The sequence below is a fragment of the Alligator mississippiensis genome, chromosome 2 (assembly GCF_030867095.1).
Source record: "Alligator mississippiensis isolate rAllMis1 chromosome 2, rAllMis1, whole genome shotgun sequence".
Lineage (NCBI taxonomy): Eukaryota > Metazoa > Chordata > Crocodylia > Alligatoridae > Alligator > Alligator mississippiensis.
Window position 1 is genome coordinate 227,316,748 of NC_081825.1, and position 19,865 is coordinate 227,336,612.

Here is a 19,865-nt window from a genome sequence, read left to right on the forward strand (position 1 = left end):
TTTCCTCATGAGAAAAAAAAAGTCATTTTACACAGATTACTGAAGTCTCCAAAAGAAGGGGTGGGAGCCATTTAGAATAGAAAAAAGTTCCTGAAGCAAGGACAGTTGGGAAGATGAATCAGATAGGACTGGATAGAGACTTCCCAGAGCTAGCTGATGATTGTATAAGCACAGGTTCCTCAAAGACAAACATGTACTTCTTGTACCCACAAAAAACCTCTGCTGCCTCTGCTACCACCCAAAAGCATATATTGCCTCTCCCACCCAAGTGCAGGGGACAACTATGAAACGCCCACTAACACCACAGTCTCTGTGAACCTTCTCCCTCCTTCCTAACCCATGTTCTGGAAGTACTGCAAGAACCAGTAAGCCCACAGTAACTCTGTATAAAAACTGTAATTTAGGATTCCAGGAAAAAGTAGTCTCAAACCACATTGTTTTCTTTCATACATCTATTCAAAGACATTTTGGGTACCGAACAGAAGCAAACACTCCCACCTTGTGGCAGGAAGATGATATGAAAATGGAATATGTTCAGGGAAGCTACTAGCCTCTCTCATCTAACATTACTTCAGTGTTTTCTCCAGCCAAAAACTTAACTAGGTTAATTCACAAGAGGAAAAGTACTTGTATCTGCCCTATAAAAAGCGGGAAAGGAAGAAACACATCTTCAGACTGTAGACAAGTCATGCCTTTAACTTCCTTCATGTTCATACTTGTACTGCCTAATCTGGGCATAAATGGACTTCAGCTCTGGAAGAGTAGCTGCCTCACAAACTCTCACTATGTGGCAGACCACAATGCCTGAATCCTCAAAACAAGCACCAGCCAAAAGACAAAAAACATCCCCTAAATCCCATGGCACAAGGTATCTATAAAACCTGTATTCATTTGCAATTCCCTCTATGCCTACTGGATCCAAAAGATGAAAGTACTTCTCATGTCAAAACCTCAGCATGACTCTAGCCAGCAGAGCTCCCCAACAGGCATCACAACAACAATTTAAAACAAGAGCCTTAGAGATTTCAACTTTTGTTGACTTCTCTCAAACATAACTCTAGGGTTATAGGTACAGAAGCAGCTGGAAGGAGATTAAAATTGGCTCCTCCGTCAGCAGTACAAGCCATCACAGCATACAGCAGTGAGACTGCTGGGGTTTTGCATATATTCAGTAATCAGTCTTGCCTTCTGGCATCTCTAATTTCCTCCTATAATCTTCTAATTTGCAAAACCAAAGAACTGAGTGGGAGAATAACCTTATGCTCCCCAATTCCAGCACAAGGTTAAAAAAACAAGACCAAGGTTTGACAAAGGATTTTTTTCCAGAAGGAAAGAAAGGGATCAAAGTAGCTTGGGTTGAATGACAGACAAGAGTTTCTTAATGGTAGGACCTTAACAGTTCCTGGTAGACATACAAGATATTTTAAAGAGGACTGGATGCCTCAAGGGACAGCTGTACAACAGGAGTGAGCACAACTTTCAGTGATAGGTTGCTAGTCCAACGTCACTAGCCAAACCAGTAAAACACTATCCTGTTAGCCACTTCTGCTGGTAGAATTGGGAATGACCAAGGCCTGCATGAGCTATGGAGACTAAGGGGCATTTTTTTTTTATTCCTATGAATGACTTCACTAAGGTCAGGGTTGAGGCATGCTGACAGTGGATATCATATGGCAGAAACTTGCTCTACTGTATGTCCTAGAGGAGAGCTTTGGTCAGAGGCTATCAAACCAGGACTGTGCTCACAGAAGAACTCATACAATTTTTAAGACAAAACTAGAATGGACAAAACTCTGAAGAGACCAGAGAAGACATATCAGAGGGGCCAAAGGCTTATCAGAGGAGAATTTTATAAAATAGGAAGATTATAGAATCAAAGGAAAATAGAGCTGGAAGAGTCTAGTCCAGCCCCCTGGAGGCTGATCGAAGCATGCAAAATCAAAACCGGAAGTCCCACCGTGGGGTCCCACCAATTGAGAAACCCTGCCCTATAGCCATAGAGAAAAGCCCATCTCCATTCTCTCTACAATCAACCCTCAGGTACTTCAAGACTTACCAAATCCCTCCTCAGATTTCTATTCTTCTGACTGAATAACCCTAGTTCTTTCATCCTTTCCTCATAAATCTCATCTCCCAGGTTCCTAATAATTTGTGTCACTGGGCTGGACTTTCCAATCTGTCCACACTCTTCTTGAAGTGCAGGGCCCACAACTGGATTCAGTACTCCAGGTGAGGCCTCACCAGTGATGAATAGAGCAAGAGAATCACTTCCCTTGATTTGTACATGACATTCCTATTAATACAACCCAGTATGCTGTTGGCTTTTTTTTCTTTTTTTTTTTTTGCACAAGACCACACTGTTGCTTCATATTCAGCTTATGGCTCACTCTAGCCCCCTAGGTTCTCCTCTACAGTACTGAACCCTGACCAATCATTTCCCAATTTGTATCACTGCATGCAATTATTCTGTCCCAAGTACAGGACTCTGTACTTGTCCTTACTGAATCTCACCTGACTGACAAGGAGAAATGCAAAGTGCTGCACCTAGGGAGGAAAAATGTCCAGCACACCTACTGCCTAGGAAGCGACCTGCTCAGCAGCACAGAAGCAGATAGGAATCTTGGGAGTCCTAGTAGACTCCAAGATGAACGTGAGTCATCAGTGTGACAAAGTCATCAGCAAAGCTAACTGCACTTTATCGTGCATCAGCATATACATGACAAACAGAACCAAGGAGGTGATACTTCCCTTCTATCGGACACTGGTCAGACCGCAGTTGGAATACTGCGTCCAGTTTTGGGTGCCACACTTCAAGAGGAATGTGGAGAACCTGGAGAGGGTCCAAAGAAGGGCCACTCGTATGGTTAAGGGATTGCAGGCCAAGCCCTACGAGGAGAGACTAGGGCACTTGGACCTCTTCAGCCTCCAAAAGAGAAGGTTGAGAGGCGACCTTGTGGCTGCCTATAAGTTCATCATGGGGGCACAGAAGGGAATTGGTGAGGCTCTACTCACCAAGGCGCCCCTGGGGGTTACAAGAAATAATGGTCACAAGTTAGCAGAGAGCAGATTTAGACTGGACATTAGAAAGAACTTCTTCACAGTTAGGCCAAAATCTGGAATGGACTCCCAAGGGAGGTGGTGCTCTCCCCTACCCAGGGGGCCTTCAAGAGGAGGTTGGATAGGCATCTGGCTGGGGTCACCTGAATGCAGCACACTTTCCTGCCTATGCAGGGGGTTGGGCTCGATGATTTATTGAGGTCCCATCCGACCCTAACATCTATGAGTCTATGACTGCACACCATTTTTCCAGTCTATCCAAGTCATTCTTAGCCATGCCCACCAGAGTGTTTGCAACTCCATCCAACTTGGTGTCATTTGCAAATTTGCTAAGCATGTAATCAATCTCATCATCCGAATCACTGATGAAGATGTTGAACAATGCTGGGCCCAGGACAGACCTTTGGGGAACCCCACCTGATAGCTCCTCCCAACTACATTGAGCCACTGAAGACCACCTATTGAGTATGATCCAGCCAGTTATATATCCATGTTACAGTACTTTCACCTAGTCTGCATTTCCTTACTTAACATACTGAGAATGTTGTGGGAAACTGTCAAAAGTCATGCTAAAGTCAAGGTAGATCACTTCTACTGCTCTCCTCTCATCCACAGAGCCCATCTCCTTGCCATAGAAGGAAATCAGGTTGGTCAGGCATGACTTGCTCCTGGTGAATCAAGCTCTTCCTGATTACCCAATTCTAATCTAGGAGCTTCATAATAAGTGCCCTTGAGGACCTGCTCCATGATCTTTCTAGGTATCAAAGTCAGGCTGACTGATCTGTAATCCCCCAGATCCTCCTTTACTTCCTTATAGATGGATGCTATATTTCCCTTTTTCCAAGCATCCCTGATCTCACCTGACCTCCATGAGTTCTCAAAAAGGCTAGCTTAATGGCTCTAAAATTACCTCAGCCAATTCCTTCAGTACTCTAAGGTGCATCCCATCCAGCCCCAATGACTGGAACGCACCTAGTTTCTCTAAGTAATCCTTAATCTGTTCCTCTGCTACTCTGTGCTCTTTGCCTCCTTCCCTATCTTTGCTTCCAACTGCACTCATCATATAGAAGCTGTCCCTATTTGTGAAAACTGAAGTAAAAAAGACATTATATACTTCAGCCTTCTCTGCATAACTAGACTGCCTTCAGTTTTCCATAAGGGATTTATGGTTTCTTTGGTCTTCCTATTACTTTTGACATACTTGTAGAAACCCTTTTTTACTGTCTTTTATGTCCCTTGCCAACTATCTCAAATTGCAACCTGACCTTCCTAATTTTCTTCCTGCATGCCTGTGTGATACTCTTATACTCTTCCCTAGTACCTTGACCAAGTTTCCATTTTTATAGGATTCCTTTTTGAGTTTCAACTCCTCAAAGAGACTGTTGTCTAGAATTGCACTTCCCACTCTTCTATGGCACTTGGATAACTTGTTCTTGTGTCCTTAAAAAGGGCCTCCTTAAAGTAAAACCTGAGCTCCTCCACTCCTTTCCCCTTCAGACTCACCTCCCAGGGAATCCTGCCCACCAGCTCCTTGAGCTTATTAAAGCCTGCTTTTTTGAAGTCCATGTCATTTCAGGGATCACTGTCACCCAAGTTACCTTCCAGCTTCACATTCTCAACCAATTCCTCTGTGTTTGTGAGCAGCAAGTCAAGAAGAGCTTTCTTCCTAGCTGGCCTTTCTACCATCTGTAGCAAAGTTATCTCCAACATACTTCAGAAATTTGCCTCAAGTTCAGTTATATTAGACAAGGGATATAAGCTTTCTTGCTTCAAGCATAAAAACCACGATTAACTGATAAGGTTTAAGAAAAATGTTCCTTGTAGTGGACTACAATGATTTCACTGACCCTCTTTTGAAACATTTGGAACAAGCCCATTCTTGACTGACTGATGGAGAAGATAGACAACTTCTCATTCGCTATTGCAACTCCTATGTTATAATCCTGTTGTCATACCGTTGGGATGGTTTAAAATAGAATTTAACAGACCTTTTCCATCACTGAGATAATAGACTTATCTTAGCCCATCTTCAAGGTTATCCAGAAATTATAGCAGAATATATTCCTGAAGTCATCTGCTGTTCAATCATTTCCTCATCATGTAGATCTTATCTACAACTTCCATCATTACTCAATGCTCTGATTCTTTATATGTATATAAATTGCACTTAAAGGATTTCTAAGAGTCCTGTCAACTGGCCAAGCAAGATAGGCAAATGGATTCTTTCACCAGGTGGTGAAATGTTTGGCAGAGAACTCATTTTTCAAATACATCCAAGCTGGAGAACACTGCATATACAAAAGCCACAAGTAGCCTGCTATTTTATAAGGCCAACTGTACATTCTCCACAATTCTATCCCTTCTCAAATATTTTTCGTGCCACTGATGTCATCATTCAGCTGCCAAGAGTGCAAATCTGAGTCCAAAGCAGAATGTTCCCAATGCTTGCCTCTTCTGCCTTGCTGTCAGACTAAGCTGAGGTGAGGGAAATATTCTGTGCCATACTACAATATGTTCCTGTTAATAAATAGTGCCAGAGTTGTCAGTCAGGAAGTTTCATTACATGCTTATTACTGCCTTCATTATTAGCCCAGGATAATTATACCAGCAACATCAGAAAGAACAGAATTCTTCCCCTACCCACCTGTCATAGTTGCAGTAAAAGAACCCAGAGAGGAACAATCTTCATTAGCAATTCATTAGCTTCATTGACCGTCTCCAACAATGACTTCCTATGCAAGCTGCTTCTCAAGCAGACAAGCCAGGTCAAGGAACAAATTCCACCCACAGATGGTGAATGAAACATGCTGCCTTCAAATGCTAGTTTTGTCCTGAGTTTCCAGACAGATGCTCAATATGGAACACTACTGCCCAATGCTGACACCTGCTGGAGAAACAGGGCAGCTAACAAGGCTGAAGAGCTAGCGATTAACATAGGGTAGAAGGGCATTCATCCCTATCTGAGCCATGATGCACAATGGTCCCTAGCTGTAAAACAAGTTATGCTCACTTAAGAATACAAATGTGTGCATAGCAAACAACACGTTCTCTCACGGTTGCAGTCCTCATCCTGTCATTTCCATGTCCCTTTTCTTGGGTTTGTCCCCATTGTTAACTGTACCATGTAGCTTATATCATAAGAGCTTTAGCATAGAAACCAGTTGCCATCTCTGGCATGCCTGGCACACTCACAAAGTTGTGTAAACTAATGAGCCAGTGACTAGGATTCTGACCCCAGGGCTTGCATTCTTAGATTGCCCAGTTTTGGTAGCTGAGATCAGGCATGCACAATGTTCATCCTACCAAAAAGCTAATTAATTAATGGTTTCTTACTGCTCTGAAAAGGAGTGTCTGGGGGAGGTGAATGGGTAGAGGGCAGTGGGGTTCCATGTTCTTAGCAAAGAGATGTTATAGAGTTTCCCAGATCCAGACATGTAACCAGGAACAGCCAAATGGGTTTGTTCCAACCTAAATACATAAAGATTTAATGCCAATTTTTACAGGCTGCTCAGCATACCTAACATTCTCACCCTGCTACACTGCCTTTTTCCCATTGGAAGGGATGTGAATGAATCCAAGAATGGCCGTGAAGGCAAAAAAGCCTCATCACAGAAGTAGGAGACAGGGTGTCCAAGAGAGCAGGGTACCTGGCATGGCTTCTTAGCACTGCTTTCCAAAAGAAGCTCTGCCAGGGCTTTTCGCCATGGAAATCCCCATGGAATTAATTCCAAAGTGAGCCCAAGGCATTAGACCACTTGTTCCAAATTCATTTAACCTTGGCAAGAAGCATCTGTTTGCACAGGTGAATGAATGACTGACTGGATGGCTGTCTGTGCACAGGTGCTGTAGCTTCAGAACAGACAGCAGTAACATAACCACCTGTGACAGCTATAACAGCCCAGAGAATGAATCATAAGAAATCGGAGATAAAAAAGTCTTATTAGGTAATGACTAACTATTCCCCTGGGAGCCAGAACAGAACTGCTTCCGACAATAAATACTCTAGTCTACCAATAAATACTCTAGTCCACTGTTAAGATGCACATGAGGCTCTGTGCCCCCACCCCCTGAAGATTACACCGTGGAACCCATTAGCATCTGACTGTCAGTGTTCTAAAAATCTGTTTGTTTGCTTTTTTATTTCAGCCATTACCTAAGCATGTGCAATTACTTAGCTAAGAAAGGAGATGAGCAAAACACAAGCAAAGAATTTAAAGTTATAAAGAAAACTTGTCAATCTTTCCCCTCCCTTTTTCTTTCTCCTGTAATAATTGAGATGATATTTGATTAAAATCAATGCTAGGTTCATTTAAGTACAAGAAAGTAGCAGTTATCATGTAAATTAGCTTGCACGATTCACTAAATAGAGACTGTAAAGAACTGGGGCAGGGATTTAGAGGTAGCTGAAAAAACTGCATGACCACCAGCACCACCTATTTGCAATGCAGCTAAGATAACAATCAAGGCAATTGCAGCTCCTGCTTCTGAATGTAAGCTGATTATTAAGTACAAAGAAGGACAACAAGAAAAGACACTTTTCCTCAGATGCCCTCATGAGCAACACTGTTCAGATGGTGACGTGTCCTGGAAAAGGAGATTTCACCTTCTAAGACAGTGGTTCCCACCTTTTTTTTTTTTTACCATGGCCTGGCAGGAATGAGACAGGGCATGCAAAGCCAGCTGCCTCCCCCTCCTGGGGCTCCCCCACCACCCAGCTTTAACCCCGGAAGCTGCTCAGCCAGGCAGACAGATGGGGCTCTGAGCAGAGGGCTTGTGCCATGATCCTGCAGCCAACCTGCTGCAGCCAGGTGGTTGGGAACCTCTGTTCTAAGAGATCAAGCATCCCACACCAGGCAACAAAGGACTGGACACTTCCTCTGAAACATCTGGTAGCAAACACTGAAAGAGGAAGGAGGCAAAATAGACCATGAGCTTAACTGAATGTGAAGTAAAGCCTGAGTCTCAAAAATGGCAGACTGCTCAGCTGCTCTGTTCCACATGAAGTCTGGAGTCATCTCTAGAAATCTCAGTGCTAAATACCAAAATTTGGGAATGATTAATATGTTCCCATTCAAATGATTAATATGTTCCCATTCAAATACGTTCTCGCACTGAACTCTGAATGCCAGGTTCCGCAAAACAGGGTTTAAGGGGTCAAATGTCTGGAAACTACTTTCAGACCTTGCCTACTCAATACCCCTCATGGTGAAACTATCATCTGCCTAAGTTAAAGCATTCAAAACCAAACCTGAAATAGAGGCCCTCCCTCCAAGATGAAATATGAACTCCATCCTTCTTAACCCTGCTATAGTTCCAGGATGGGTTTCTCTTGGCCTCCCATCCCAGCAGCTGAAGCACCAATCCAGTCTCAACAAGACATTACTTCTAATGAAGGTTTCTATCCTACTACTAGCCGTGATTTCTGTGCAACAGACCTCAGGGTAGGAGCTACATGTGCAGCAGTCACTGCAGGACATATTGCTCAGGCAGCACATTGGACCATGCATCACAATCCATGTCCAGTCATTCCAAACTGCTTCAATCAGAAAAATTCTCAGAGGTGCAATTTGCTCCAAAGAACCAAAATTCAGCATCACCTCACTACCGTCTGGACCATTTACCTTTCCCTTTTAATAGGTACGGTCTCATCTCCCAAACCCCAAAGGCACACCTTTAAAACCTACCTCTGGTGCACTTCCCCGATTTGTTCTAACAAGCATAAATAGCACACAAGCACATCAGAAAAGCCCTAGGCACCATTTAGATTAGAAAGAAAGGGTTAAAGAACAGAAATGAGGAGGAATGCAAAGCGTACATCTTACCTCCTGAGTGAATCCTCCTCCGAACTTTCCTCAGGCATTTCCTGGTTTAAGGCCTCCTGTGATACATTCGTGGGTCTGCTTGAAGCCGACTGGCTGTAAACTCTTTCCCAGTGCCCTGTCTCCTGGTTAAACACCACTCCCACGGTCCTTTCCTCTGATGGGTTGGAAGAGCTTCCCAGCTGCAACCTGCTAGAAGTAGAAGCTCGGCCCTCGGTTCTCTCTGCAGGCTGCACCTGGCTGCTGCTTGGTGGCACGCCCTCAAATGTGCTTTGGACCTGCCCCGATGTGTAGCTAGGTGTGCTTCGTTCCCAGCGAAGTGTGTCATTGTTAAAGGTCAGCAGGTTGTGACAGGCGCGACAGCGGTTCAGGTGACCCCGTGACAAATTGGAATTGTTTTCACTGCTATGTGGAGTCTGCTGGTGAGAAGGACCCGGCCTATCAGGCTCAATGTTGTTGTTCAGCATTTCCTGAGCCTGTTGTGACTGGCTGGGCTCCCCACCAATCCCTTGATCTAGCTCCTGAAGCCGGTCATATTCCAAGAAAAAACGTCTCAAGTCACACTGAAGCTCGTTGCGGATGCTGGATGGATTGCTTGGGCTAGCACTGCCACTGCCATCTGCTTCAGCTCCTGGTGCCAGGAAGCCCCTCCCTTCTGTAGCAGATGTATACACAGATGACTGAGAACCTCCCTCCTGCTGTCTCAGCACAGATAGCAAGCTCACTGAAGAGGCACTGGTTCTAGGTGGAGGCATGGCTTCCAACTCTGAGCGGGAACTCATGTTCAGCACTGTTCTAGTCCAATCAGACCCTCCTAAGCCAGAAGCCATCTCTCTTGTAGACTGTTGGTACCTGGACGGGTGCCCTGACAAGGGTCCACTGAGGGACCTACGAGTAGGACCCAGGCTAAGGTTGCGTAGAGTGTTCCCAGCAGTGTTGCTCTGAACAGTGCTGAAAGCAGATGGCCTGTTAAGTATCCCCTGGTCCTCCTGTGCCACAGATGCCTGCTCCGGTGGTTGATAGGGCTCTGTCTGCACAGAGGAAAAAGAAGTGCCAGTGACCCCAGAGGACGTGGAAGGTGCGTTTTCCTGGTGTGGGAAGAGAGAAGAAGGAAGTCTTGCACTAGAGCATCGGCTGCAAAGGCACAACATTCCCAGATGCTGGCAGCACTCTGCTGTGGGGTAACTGACACGCTCACGGAGCCTGGTGTAGGCTGAGGCCCTGGTGTTCTCGTTTGCTGGAGGTGGCGGTGGGGGCGGGGATGGGGTAGCAGAATCTTGCACGGTGTTTTGCTCACCAACCTGTATGCCAGAAGAGCGCGAGGACAGCATATGCAGGAAGTTGTGGAGAAGGGGGGTGCGCCTAACAGGCTGAGACTGGAGAATAGAACGCTGACGATAATGTGGCATTTCTGTGCTGTCCACAGGGATCTCCACTTCCTCATCACTCTGCAAAAGAAACCGCCAAAGCTCAGGTCACCTGACAACAGAACTGCATATCTAAAGCAAACCTTTAGAATTCAGCTAATGCCCAAAACAGATAAAGGAAACAATAAACCTTGTCAAAGAAAAAAGGGAAAGCCTTGGCCCTGAGTTACATGAAGCCCTGTAGCTCTTAATACAACAGAAGATCTTTTACATATCCAGACAGACACCATGCCAACCTTACGGTTCCACAGTACACCAGCCAAACGAACAGGGAAGTCAGCACCTGCCAGGGTGAAGTGCCTATGGCGCTGCAGCTGGTAGTTGCATAACACTGTCAAAGACTACAAAAATCCAGCAAACATCTTCAGCACAATGACAGAGCAATGCCATGAAAGCCTTTGCCCCAGAGCTGATGAGGCAGTGATAGCCAAACAGCAGGAGCTGTAGAGAACCCCTCGACCAGCAGTGGGGATCACTGTGAAAGCAACTGGCTATACCTCTAGTTACTGTGGCCTGGGTGTTACCATAATATATCTGTAGGAAACAAGCATAACCAAAGAGTATCCCTGTGACTGATTTAGATGAGAAAAGTCAAAACACAGGCTTCCAAGGTTAATTAAAGTATCAGGACACCTAGGGACTACTAGAGTTTGCATGTATTTAAAGCAACTTGTAATTAGTGCAGACATTAATAATATTCTCACCTGTTGGTTGGAAGGGTTAACAATTGCTGTGAGCAAATAGTGTCCCAAAGGATCAAATCGCACCAGCCTGAAAAAGAAGAGAACTGGGAATTCAGTTATCCAGTGGCATTACAGACGGAAAGAAAACCAGACCCTGAACGGAACAGTTCTTACACATGGTTTATTCATGGAGGATATAGCACTTATAATAATTCCTCACCTGAAGGCTCCCCAAAATTTCATGCATTTAAAAAGAGAAAATATCCACCAATCCCTGAAATGTAGCCACCCCTCTAGGGGAAAACTGGAGCTGCAACAGCATAAATTATAACTCAGACTCGGACAGGAAGTGAAATTTCCCATATCCAACTTAACCTACTAGTGAAACTTAAGGGAAATTATCAAGGACAGAAGGTTAACACCTCTGACAGACATGGCTTGGGATCTCTAATGTCCCTGGATTTGTCAGAGCCTTGGTTTTTCCATCATTTAAAAAAAATGGGTGGGCAGTTCCCCACCCCCACAACAAGACCATTCTGGAATCACTGGTTCAGTACAGATTTAAATGGTAAGAAATCCTTTCCTGCAGTATCTGCACTTTAGCAACCTAGTAACAATCAGGATGAACCCTACTTCACTGGTGTTACCTGCAGGTCAGCCTTACAAGTGGGGGAGCTAAGAAGGACTCTGTGGGGTACAGCTGACTGACTTGTTAATTCACTAATAATCCAATTTGCCTTTTTTATGTCCACAGCTGCTGTTCTAATTTTGTGGGAAATGCAAAGAATGAAGCAAGACAGTGCTCCAGGCAGCAAAAAACCAGGGTCAGGGAGAGAGGTTATAGTTTGTGTGTGTTGCGATCCCGAGAAGCGCACTCCATAGTTTCTCACTCTACACCATTCTCAAGTTTGGATACAAGCATTCACAGGTACTCACCGGACCCGTTCCATCTCACTGGCTGTCTTCACAACTGCAAAAGGCTCTCGACGACTCCAATCCCAGAAGTGAATTTCATTGGCTGTTGCAATCAGCAGAAGCTGAGCCGTAGGATGGAAAGCAAGGGATGCAATGGCATTGTTGCTATCTGTGAACCAGCTCTCACTTCCACCCTGGGAAAGGTAAATTTACATTAACAGCTTAACACACAAATCTAGGCAACTACGATTCCAAGTACACACACAACATCCCCCCACCCCCAACAAAAAAAAGTCCCAAAGCATCACACATACCTGCATTCAACAAGAAACATCTGCTTTCATTTTATCATATCATCTGGCTTTACAGCCCTCCCGGCAACAAATGACCACAGACATGTCTCAACTGATAGGTGTGTCCCAAGCAGCCTATACAAACACCATTCCAGAGCAATCACTTGGACAGAATAGATCCAAAAACAAAAATGATGGCATGGCAGCTTCCTGAGGCAGAGTGAAAGTTAACCCCCATGGAACCAGCAAGAAAAAAACAAGTCTTATACAAATTGAGAGGGCTGCCACAATCAGAGCCACATGGAGCTTTAGAGTATGACACACATCACTCTTGGCAATCCTGAGGTGGAGGCCTCAGGACACCTGGATGTTTAGAGCAAATTAAAAAAAAGTTGGAATCTTGTGATCTTAGAATTTCATTTCCATAAAGAAAGGAATGGTGATAACTGTTCTGTGCATATCTGCAGCTTCCCAAAGCAGCTTTCAGCTGGGCAAAGTTTGTACCTTATACTTGGAAAGAAGTACTGCATCCCAAATGCTAAAAGTTTGAATTTTTTAGAAAAAGACTTACATGTAAATCCCAGATCCTAACCTCCCCATCAAGGCACCCTGAAGCAATGAGTCCAGGGATGGTAGGGTGAAAGGTCACACACCAGGGCGTGCGCCGATGTCCAACCAGAGAATGCACACACTTTCCCGTTTTCACCTCTGTGATATAGATATTGTGGTTCACATGGGTGGAAGCCATGAGTGTCCTGGGGAAGGGGAAGGACAGTATTAACATTGGCCAAGACAAAGGAGGACAACCAAAAATTAAGAGCATAAAACAACCAACTGGACCAACTCCATCAGGGTATGGCTAGTTTTCATCTAATCTCACAGCCCTCGCACACAAAGAAGGGTAAAGGACATTGCAGCATCACGCAAGCCACAGAAAATCTGTGGGACCAGACTTAGAGGGTGGGTCAAAACATGAGTGTATCAGCATCTGAGAGCACAATGCTGAGAGGAGTAAATTCCTATTTCAGCAGTCTAGCCCTTACTTCCGACTGAGCAAATTTTTCACTAAAAGGATTAAGGCTAAAACTCAGAGTCAGCCAGTACATTCAAAGAGATCTGCCCTTTCAACTCTCCTCTCCACCAGATGAGTAACCATCCCAGGTAAAGTAATACTGGGAAGGAACCTGGGCTTTCTCGTCCTCCCTACTGCCAAGACATTAACCCTGCATCATTCAATCTTGTTTTTTGACCATCACTCCCTCTGGGTATGCAGTGAAGCTGGGGACAGCAGAGTTAACACCTTCTGCCACACAACAGTTTCTCATAAACCACTTCTAAGTCCCTGCCCTTAACTTTCACCACAGATGGGCAGATCCTCTTAGGGCTCTGCTAAAACTTTGAAGAACCATAAAAAAAAAAAAAAAAATCAAGTGTTAAGTATTTGGGGTTACACAGCTGAAGAGTCATGTGGGCTGCACTGCAGCTTAGGATCCTGTGATCTCAGATCTGCTGCAAGCTTGTGGTCTCCCAAAGGGCACAAGCCTTTGTAACTGTTGTTACCATAAGGAGACCATTTAAAAACAAGAAAAATCAGTTACCTGTCTGGACTGAAGGCAAGCAGGAAGGTGGACCGTGGGCTGTCTGGTAGCTCAACTTTCTGGAAAAGTGAACAAACCGGGAAATGCTGAGTACTGTCTGGCCACACTTTCTTCACTCTAATTCACACACAAACAGCATGGAGGTCCCCAAGCAGCATACGACTCCAGCACAGTACCTGAAGAACCAGGCTGAGCCAGATGGAGCACAACCAGGGGTCTCCCAACTCAAAGTGCAATGCATAAAAATATTGATATTGAACAAGTGATCAACATTAACAATACTGAAAAAGTGATCTTAAATCTCTACCCTCAAACTTAGCCACAATGTTGTGAGCATCCCATCCACGAATAAATCCCCCTGGCCTGTGACCTCACCTTGCCCTCCCATTTCATCCATCGGGTTTTATCCTCCACCAGCTCCTGAAGAAGCCGCTGAGCACCCAAGGCTTGGGTGCCCCGTTCTCGTCCCCAAAGGATCCGCACAGCATTCTTTTCTGGTACAACCTTCATGGTTCTCAGGGTCCACGTTTACACCAGGCACTGGGATGAGACACTTCAAGCTCCAAGTCGCAACAGACAAGAACCTACAGACAGGCCATCCACATTTCAGTTGTCCTCATGGAAATCTAGGTAGGGAAAAAGAATGAATCAAAAGCAGGTTGGTATGGGTGGGAGGAAGAAAGCTTCAAGTCCCAACACACTAGGTTTGAAGGAAGACCTGCCCTCCACACACACCACCTCTGGTTCCTTTTTTCAATTACCAGACACTGGATATTCCACAAGTCTACAGCTCGAGAATTTTTAGGAGTTCATTTGTTTTGCAGACTTGCAACCCAGGAGCTAAAATTTCCAAAAGGCGACCTTAAAAGGATGAAAAATTGGACGTGCGCCCATTTTTGCTTCTTTATGATAGGAAGTTAATGAAAGGAAGATAGTTTTTTACATTTGTTTTTACATGATAAAGGTATAGGTCTTATCTTGCTGACTACAGCAGCTAGAAAAAATGCCCATATCTCAAGAGAACAAAGATTTAGTTGTTAAGGGAAAAGATTTTTTAGTCAACCTATTTAAATCTTCAGTGTTTTTGTTTCTAGAGATATCTGTTCAACTTCAATGGCAAATTAATATTTTGAGCATTTATCAAAGGCTTCCTCAATTCAATACTTTCAATACATATTGGAGTTCACATTCTTTCTGCCTTCCCACAGTTCCTCTAGCAAAACAGAAAGGGCAAACTTGAATTCCTGATACTTTTAAAAAGGAAGAACATGAAATCTTTCAGGCCTCCTTTATTCATTGTAAAAAAAAGTAAAAGACAAACCTTTATCAAATGCTGGCAAGTCACTTCTGCTTGTGAAAACAAACAAACAATCTAAATGTTATGCAAGTATAAACTGGCAAAGTATTCTCTTCCAACTCCAGACAGAGAGAACGGCCCCAATAGTCACAATGGTTAGATTCAGTTAATAATTCAAAAGTCAAGGGTTAGCTACACAAGGCAGCTACAACCAAAAACCCAGCAAGGGTTAGCTACTTAACTATTTCCACTGCTCCCTGTTTAGCGCACACACTTAATAAACTGGAACTGACTCCCACACTTTCACATGCCAAAAGCCTTTGTGGTTAGGTTAAATGCAGACTGCCTTATCCCAGGTCTTTTCATTGAAAGTTCTCATTGCATCCTTGCCAAAAACCACTGTCTGCAACACCAGAGAACTCATTTTACCTGGCTGTGCCCTGCCACCCCTAACTGTACTAAACACTACATGCGTGACCAAAAGATGAATCCAAGAATTCTTATTAGAAACCCCACTAGATAGAGAAACAAAAAATGCTTCTAATCTGCTGATGCAAGACTGTAGCTGCTTACACGGAAGAGTTGTCTGAAGACTTCAAGCAAGAAATTTAAATCTAATGAGGTAGAACAGTTCTCCTTTGTTAGGGAAAGGGAAGCCTAAATGTTGAATTATTAAAGCTTCAACCTAGCTAGAAGATGGAAGCATTTTTCCTAAGAGAAAGGAGAAACTAAAGTTAAGGTAAGCTGTTATAAGAACAGAAGTAGTGCCATATTGGGTCAAACCAAGGGTCCAGTCCATTCAACTCAGAACTCCGTCTCTGACAGTGGTAAGAATGGATACTTTAGAGGGTGAGCACTAAACTGAGTATATCTAGCGATTATCTCCTGTCCGTTACCCTCCCAGGCATCCCCCCATCATTGGTTTAGAGATGTTTTAGGACGCATCTCTGATTGTCCTGTTTTGGCACTAAAAACCCCTGTTATTCACTAGGAACTTTTAGTGATTCTTCAGCTATCACAGCAGCAAAAAAGAAAAAAAAAATCACAACTGCTGGCTTGTCTATATGAGGGTAGCTAAAACCCAGTACACAAAAAAATCCTTAGATCAGGACAAGACCTCACTCAAAAATCTATTCTTAAATCACATGAAGAGTAGATGACTACCCTCTAGCAAATTAAAGCCCTAAAGAAAGTAAAGCAAAAATAGAAAGAGTGTTGTCACAAGTAAAGAAGCCACAAATTGCTTGAGTGAAGAAAACTGTGGAGGAAGATACTGCCAAAGATGTTCAATGCAGAGCTTTGAGACCTCCTAAACACCAGGCCCTGTTTTCCAAACTTTAGCCAAAACCCTAGTAAAACCTTCCCTAGAATGTTCTATATAATTTTTGTCACCCATATTCAAGAAAAATTATTCAAACTGGAACAGAGACAGAGAAGGCCTCCTGGGATGGAGGGAATCAGAGACCCTACCTCATGAATGGAGAACGTAGCTTGTTCTACACTCCAGAGTTTTGCTGGCATAACAGAGCTGGCTAAAGGAGTGTTGCCTGTGAGAGGCAGGAGACTGGTCGTGATGGACCAGGCAGTCTCTTCTAATAATAATCAAGTCAAGTGGTTAAAGAACTTCTTTAAGGTGCTCTTGCTCTCAAGAACAAAAACAAAAAAACAAGAGTTGCTTGCTACTTTCCAGTAACTATCAAAACTTGCTCTGTATATTAGCAGTTACAATTATGCTTATTGAATCATGGGTATTCACTGTGTGGAAATGCCAAGCCTTTAGGTGCATAATCATTTTCATGTTGCTATCTTAAGTCATCCTGCCTAAATCTTTACAGTATGTATGCATGAAACAAAGTCATTATTAAACAGCTTATGCCAACTGCTCAGGGGGAGGTGAACAAATGTCATTTAATCTACAATAATTATATGGTCTCACTTCATACTTCAACATGAAAAAAAGACTTAAATCTAAGCTTGAAGGCTGACTGCATGGAAAGGATTATGCTTGATGAGAAACAGGCTTTCCCTGAACCCACTCTCAACTCTGCATGACCTGCTATCTGGAACATACTACACTCCTTGGTTTGCAAAAAACCACTGTGTTGAAGGAGGTACTTCAAGGAGGTATTATACTTAGGACGTTCTTGGGAATCTCCTGGTTATAAAGACTGCCTCCTGAAATGGGAGGCAACCACATCATATAATCCCTTTCATAAACTCATCAAGCTCCATCTTAAAACTAGTAATGGGAAAAACATGCACAACCCTTTACTGAAGTGTTCCAGAAGCCTTGGAGAATTAAAAACCTTTTTTGTATTTTTGGTTTAATGTATATGTAGCCAGCTTTTACCTGTTTGCTCTGTATTAATACCAAGGGGCGGGCAATCATTTTGGGCAGAGGGCTGCTTACTGAGTTTTGGCAAGCCATTGAGGGCCGCATGACAGGCAGCCCAGGGCAGATAAATATTAATTCTCTAAATTTTTAGGGGCCCCGCAGGCCAGATAGAATGGCCTGGTGGGCCGCATCCGGCCCCTGGGCTGCATTTTGCCCACCCCTGGTTAATATCATCATTGAACTTAAAGAGCTCTTCTCCTCCACTGTGATTTTATTCGACGGTGTTTATTTATGAAGAGTAATCATATTCCCTCACTTTTCTAGGCAAAACAAACCAAGCATTTACTCTCCACCTATAGGACAGGCCCTTCATTCTCCTGAGCGCTGTAGTTGTCCTGTTGTGTTCAAGTTCCACTTCCTTGAACACAGATTGCATACCAGATTCAGAACTATGTCTCCCCAGCGCCGTTTACAATGGAATCAAATACTTCCTTATCTAAAATGAAAATACGCCTCCTGATGCTATCCTACAATCTCATTTGGTCTTTCATAGCCACGGTGCATTGGTGGCTCAGCCATTTTATGGTCAGCTGCTATATCCAAGTCTTTCTCCTCTTCAGGTGTTTCCAACAGATGAACTATTATCATTGTTGACAATAAATTCTTGTTACTGGTCGCTACATGCACAATTAGCACTCAGTGCTGTTGAATTTCATTCTATTACTACTCGTGGGCACCCAAAACTTCCTGTACAATATCCTAATTCTTCCCTCCATGGAAGATGCCTCTCAACTTCAAGCAGTCAACATCTCATGTGCCAGTTCTAAATTTACAGATTACTGGACTGAGGTACTATCTTAAGAATGCATATTTTACACTGCAACAACTTCTGTGAAGCTTGGTGTTGCCATATTTCGGGGTCTTTTACCTCTTTAATACCCCTTGTACAGGACCTTTTGCTTCCCATTGTCCGAAAGAATGCAGTAGGTCTTGGCAAACTGGTAGGCTCCACACATTCTGTAGTGACCCAACGTACACATTTCAGCAGAGCTGGAAATCCTTCAAAAAGCAAACAAACAAGTATTGAGTGCAGATATGATTCTATGAACTCCCGAATATCCCCCGTGGGCTACCCCAAAGAAGAAGTGCAACACTTTCCTGATTTGGTGACTGCCAAAATATGGTGGTGGGGGAGTCGTTTTTGAGGAGATGCTCCAGATAAGTTTCTAGGTTCTGTTTTTCTCATATCTAGTATAGGGGTGGTCACTAGCTACATTCACTGGCTTTATTTACAAAAAAGGAGGAGACCCTTCTCCCTCTCAATACTGAATTCACTGTTCATGATTTTCTAAACTAAGCCAAATCTTGTCCTTCATCAACATTCCCACAACACTCAGATGGCTTTTTAACTGAGGAAGGAAAGAAGGACCATCCCCCAACTATATCATCCCACCCAAGGCTTTGTCTAGGTGAGTCTTAAAAACCTCCAGGGATGGAGATTCTACAACCTCTCTAGGTAACCTGTTCCAGTGCTTCACTGCCCTCCTCACAGGAAGCTTTTCCTTGTATCTAACCTCAACTTCCCTTGCTGTAACTTCAGACCATTGCTCCAGTGGTGGTCATCTGCCACCACTGAGAAAAGTCTAGCTCCATCCTGTTTGAAACCACCCTTCAGGTAGTTCATGGCTGCTATTAAATCCCTCCTCAGTCTTCTCTTCTCCAGACTAAATAAGTCATTTCCAAAACCTTAGCTCATAAGTCATGTATGCCAACCCTCCAACCATTTAGTTGCCCTCCACTGGACTCTATCTAATTTGTACACATCATTTCTGTACTGGGGGGCCCAAATTGGACACACTATTCCAGATGTGACCATACCAGAGCTGAACAGAGGGGAAAAATCACTTCCCTCAATCTGCTGGCAACACTCCTACTAATGCAGCCCAGTATACTGTTAGCCTTCTTCACAACAAAGGCACACTGTTGGCTCATATTCAGCTTATTGTCCACTGTAACCTGCAGGTCCTTTTCTGCAGAGCTGCTGCTCAGCCTGTCAGTCCCTAGCCTATACCAGGCATAGGATTGTTCTGTCCTAAGTGCAGTATTTTGCACTTATTCTTATTGAACCTCATGAGATTTCTTTTGGTCCAACCCTCCAATTTGTCTAGGTTTCTCTGAAACCTAGGCCTACTCTCCAGCATATCTACTACTCCCCACAGGTGTCATCTGCAAACTTGCTAAGGATGCACTCCATCCCATCTTCCAGGTGGCTGATGCAGATATTGAACAAAACTAGCCCCAGGACCAACCCCTGGAGCACTCCATTTGATACTGGTGCCAACTAGACATCAAGCCATTGATTACTACCCTCTGAGCCCAATGATCCAGCCAGTTTTCAAACCACCTTACCATCTATCCATCCAACATGTTGCTTCCTAAGC

The 19,865-nt window shown here is 43.9% G+C and overlaps 1 protein-coding gene across 7 annotated transcripts in view; it reads right to left on the reverse strand.

The window, feature by feature from the left end:
• The window catches only part of AMBRA1 (autophagy and beclin 1 regulator 1), a 176,443-nt gene that overhangs the window by 145,998 nt on the left and 10,580 nt on the right, over positions 1-19,865 (reverse strand). For 3 of the 7 annotated variants that reach the window (XM_059722817.1, XM_019476985.2, XM_014602382.3), the window contains exons 2-7: positions 14,168-14,418; positions 13,793-13,851; positions 12,766-12,949; positions 11,923-12,095; positions 11,008-11,074; positions 8,880-10,324 (exon numbers count right to left, since the gene is read on the reverse strand). In XM_059722817.1, the coding sequence (XP_059578800.1) occupies positions 8,880-10,324; positions 11,008-11,074; positions 11,923-12,095; positions 12,766-12,949; positions 13,793-13,851; positions 14,168-14,302 (2,063 nt within the window). In that variant the 5' untranslated portion in view covers positions 14,303-14,418. Of the gene's footprint in view, positions 1-8,879; positions 10,325-11,007; positions 11,075-11,922; positions 12,096-12,765; positions 12,950-13,792; positions 13,852-14,167; positions 14,419-18,352; positions 18,484-19,865 lie in introns of all 7 variants that reach the window. The other 4 variants (XM_014602385.3, XM_014602387.3, XM_014602384.3 and 1 more) reach the window with 3 other exon arrangements.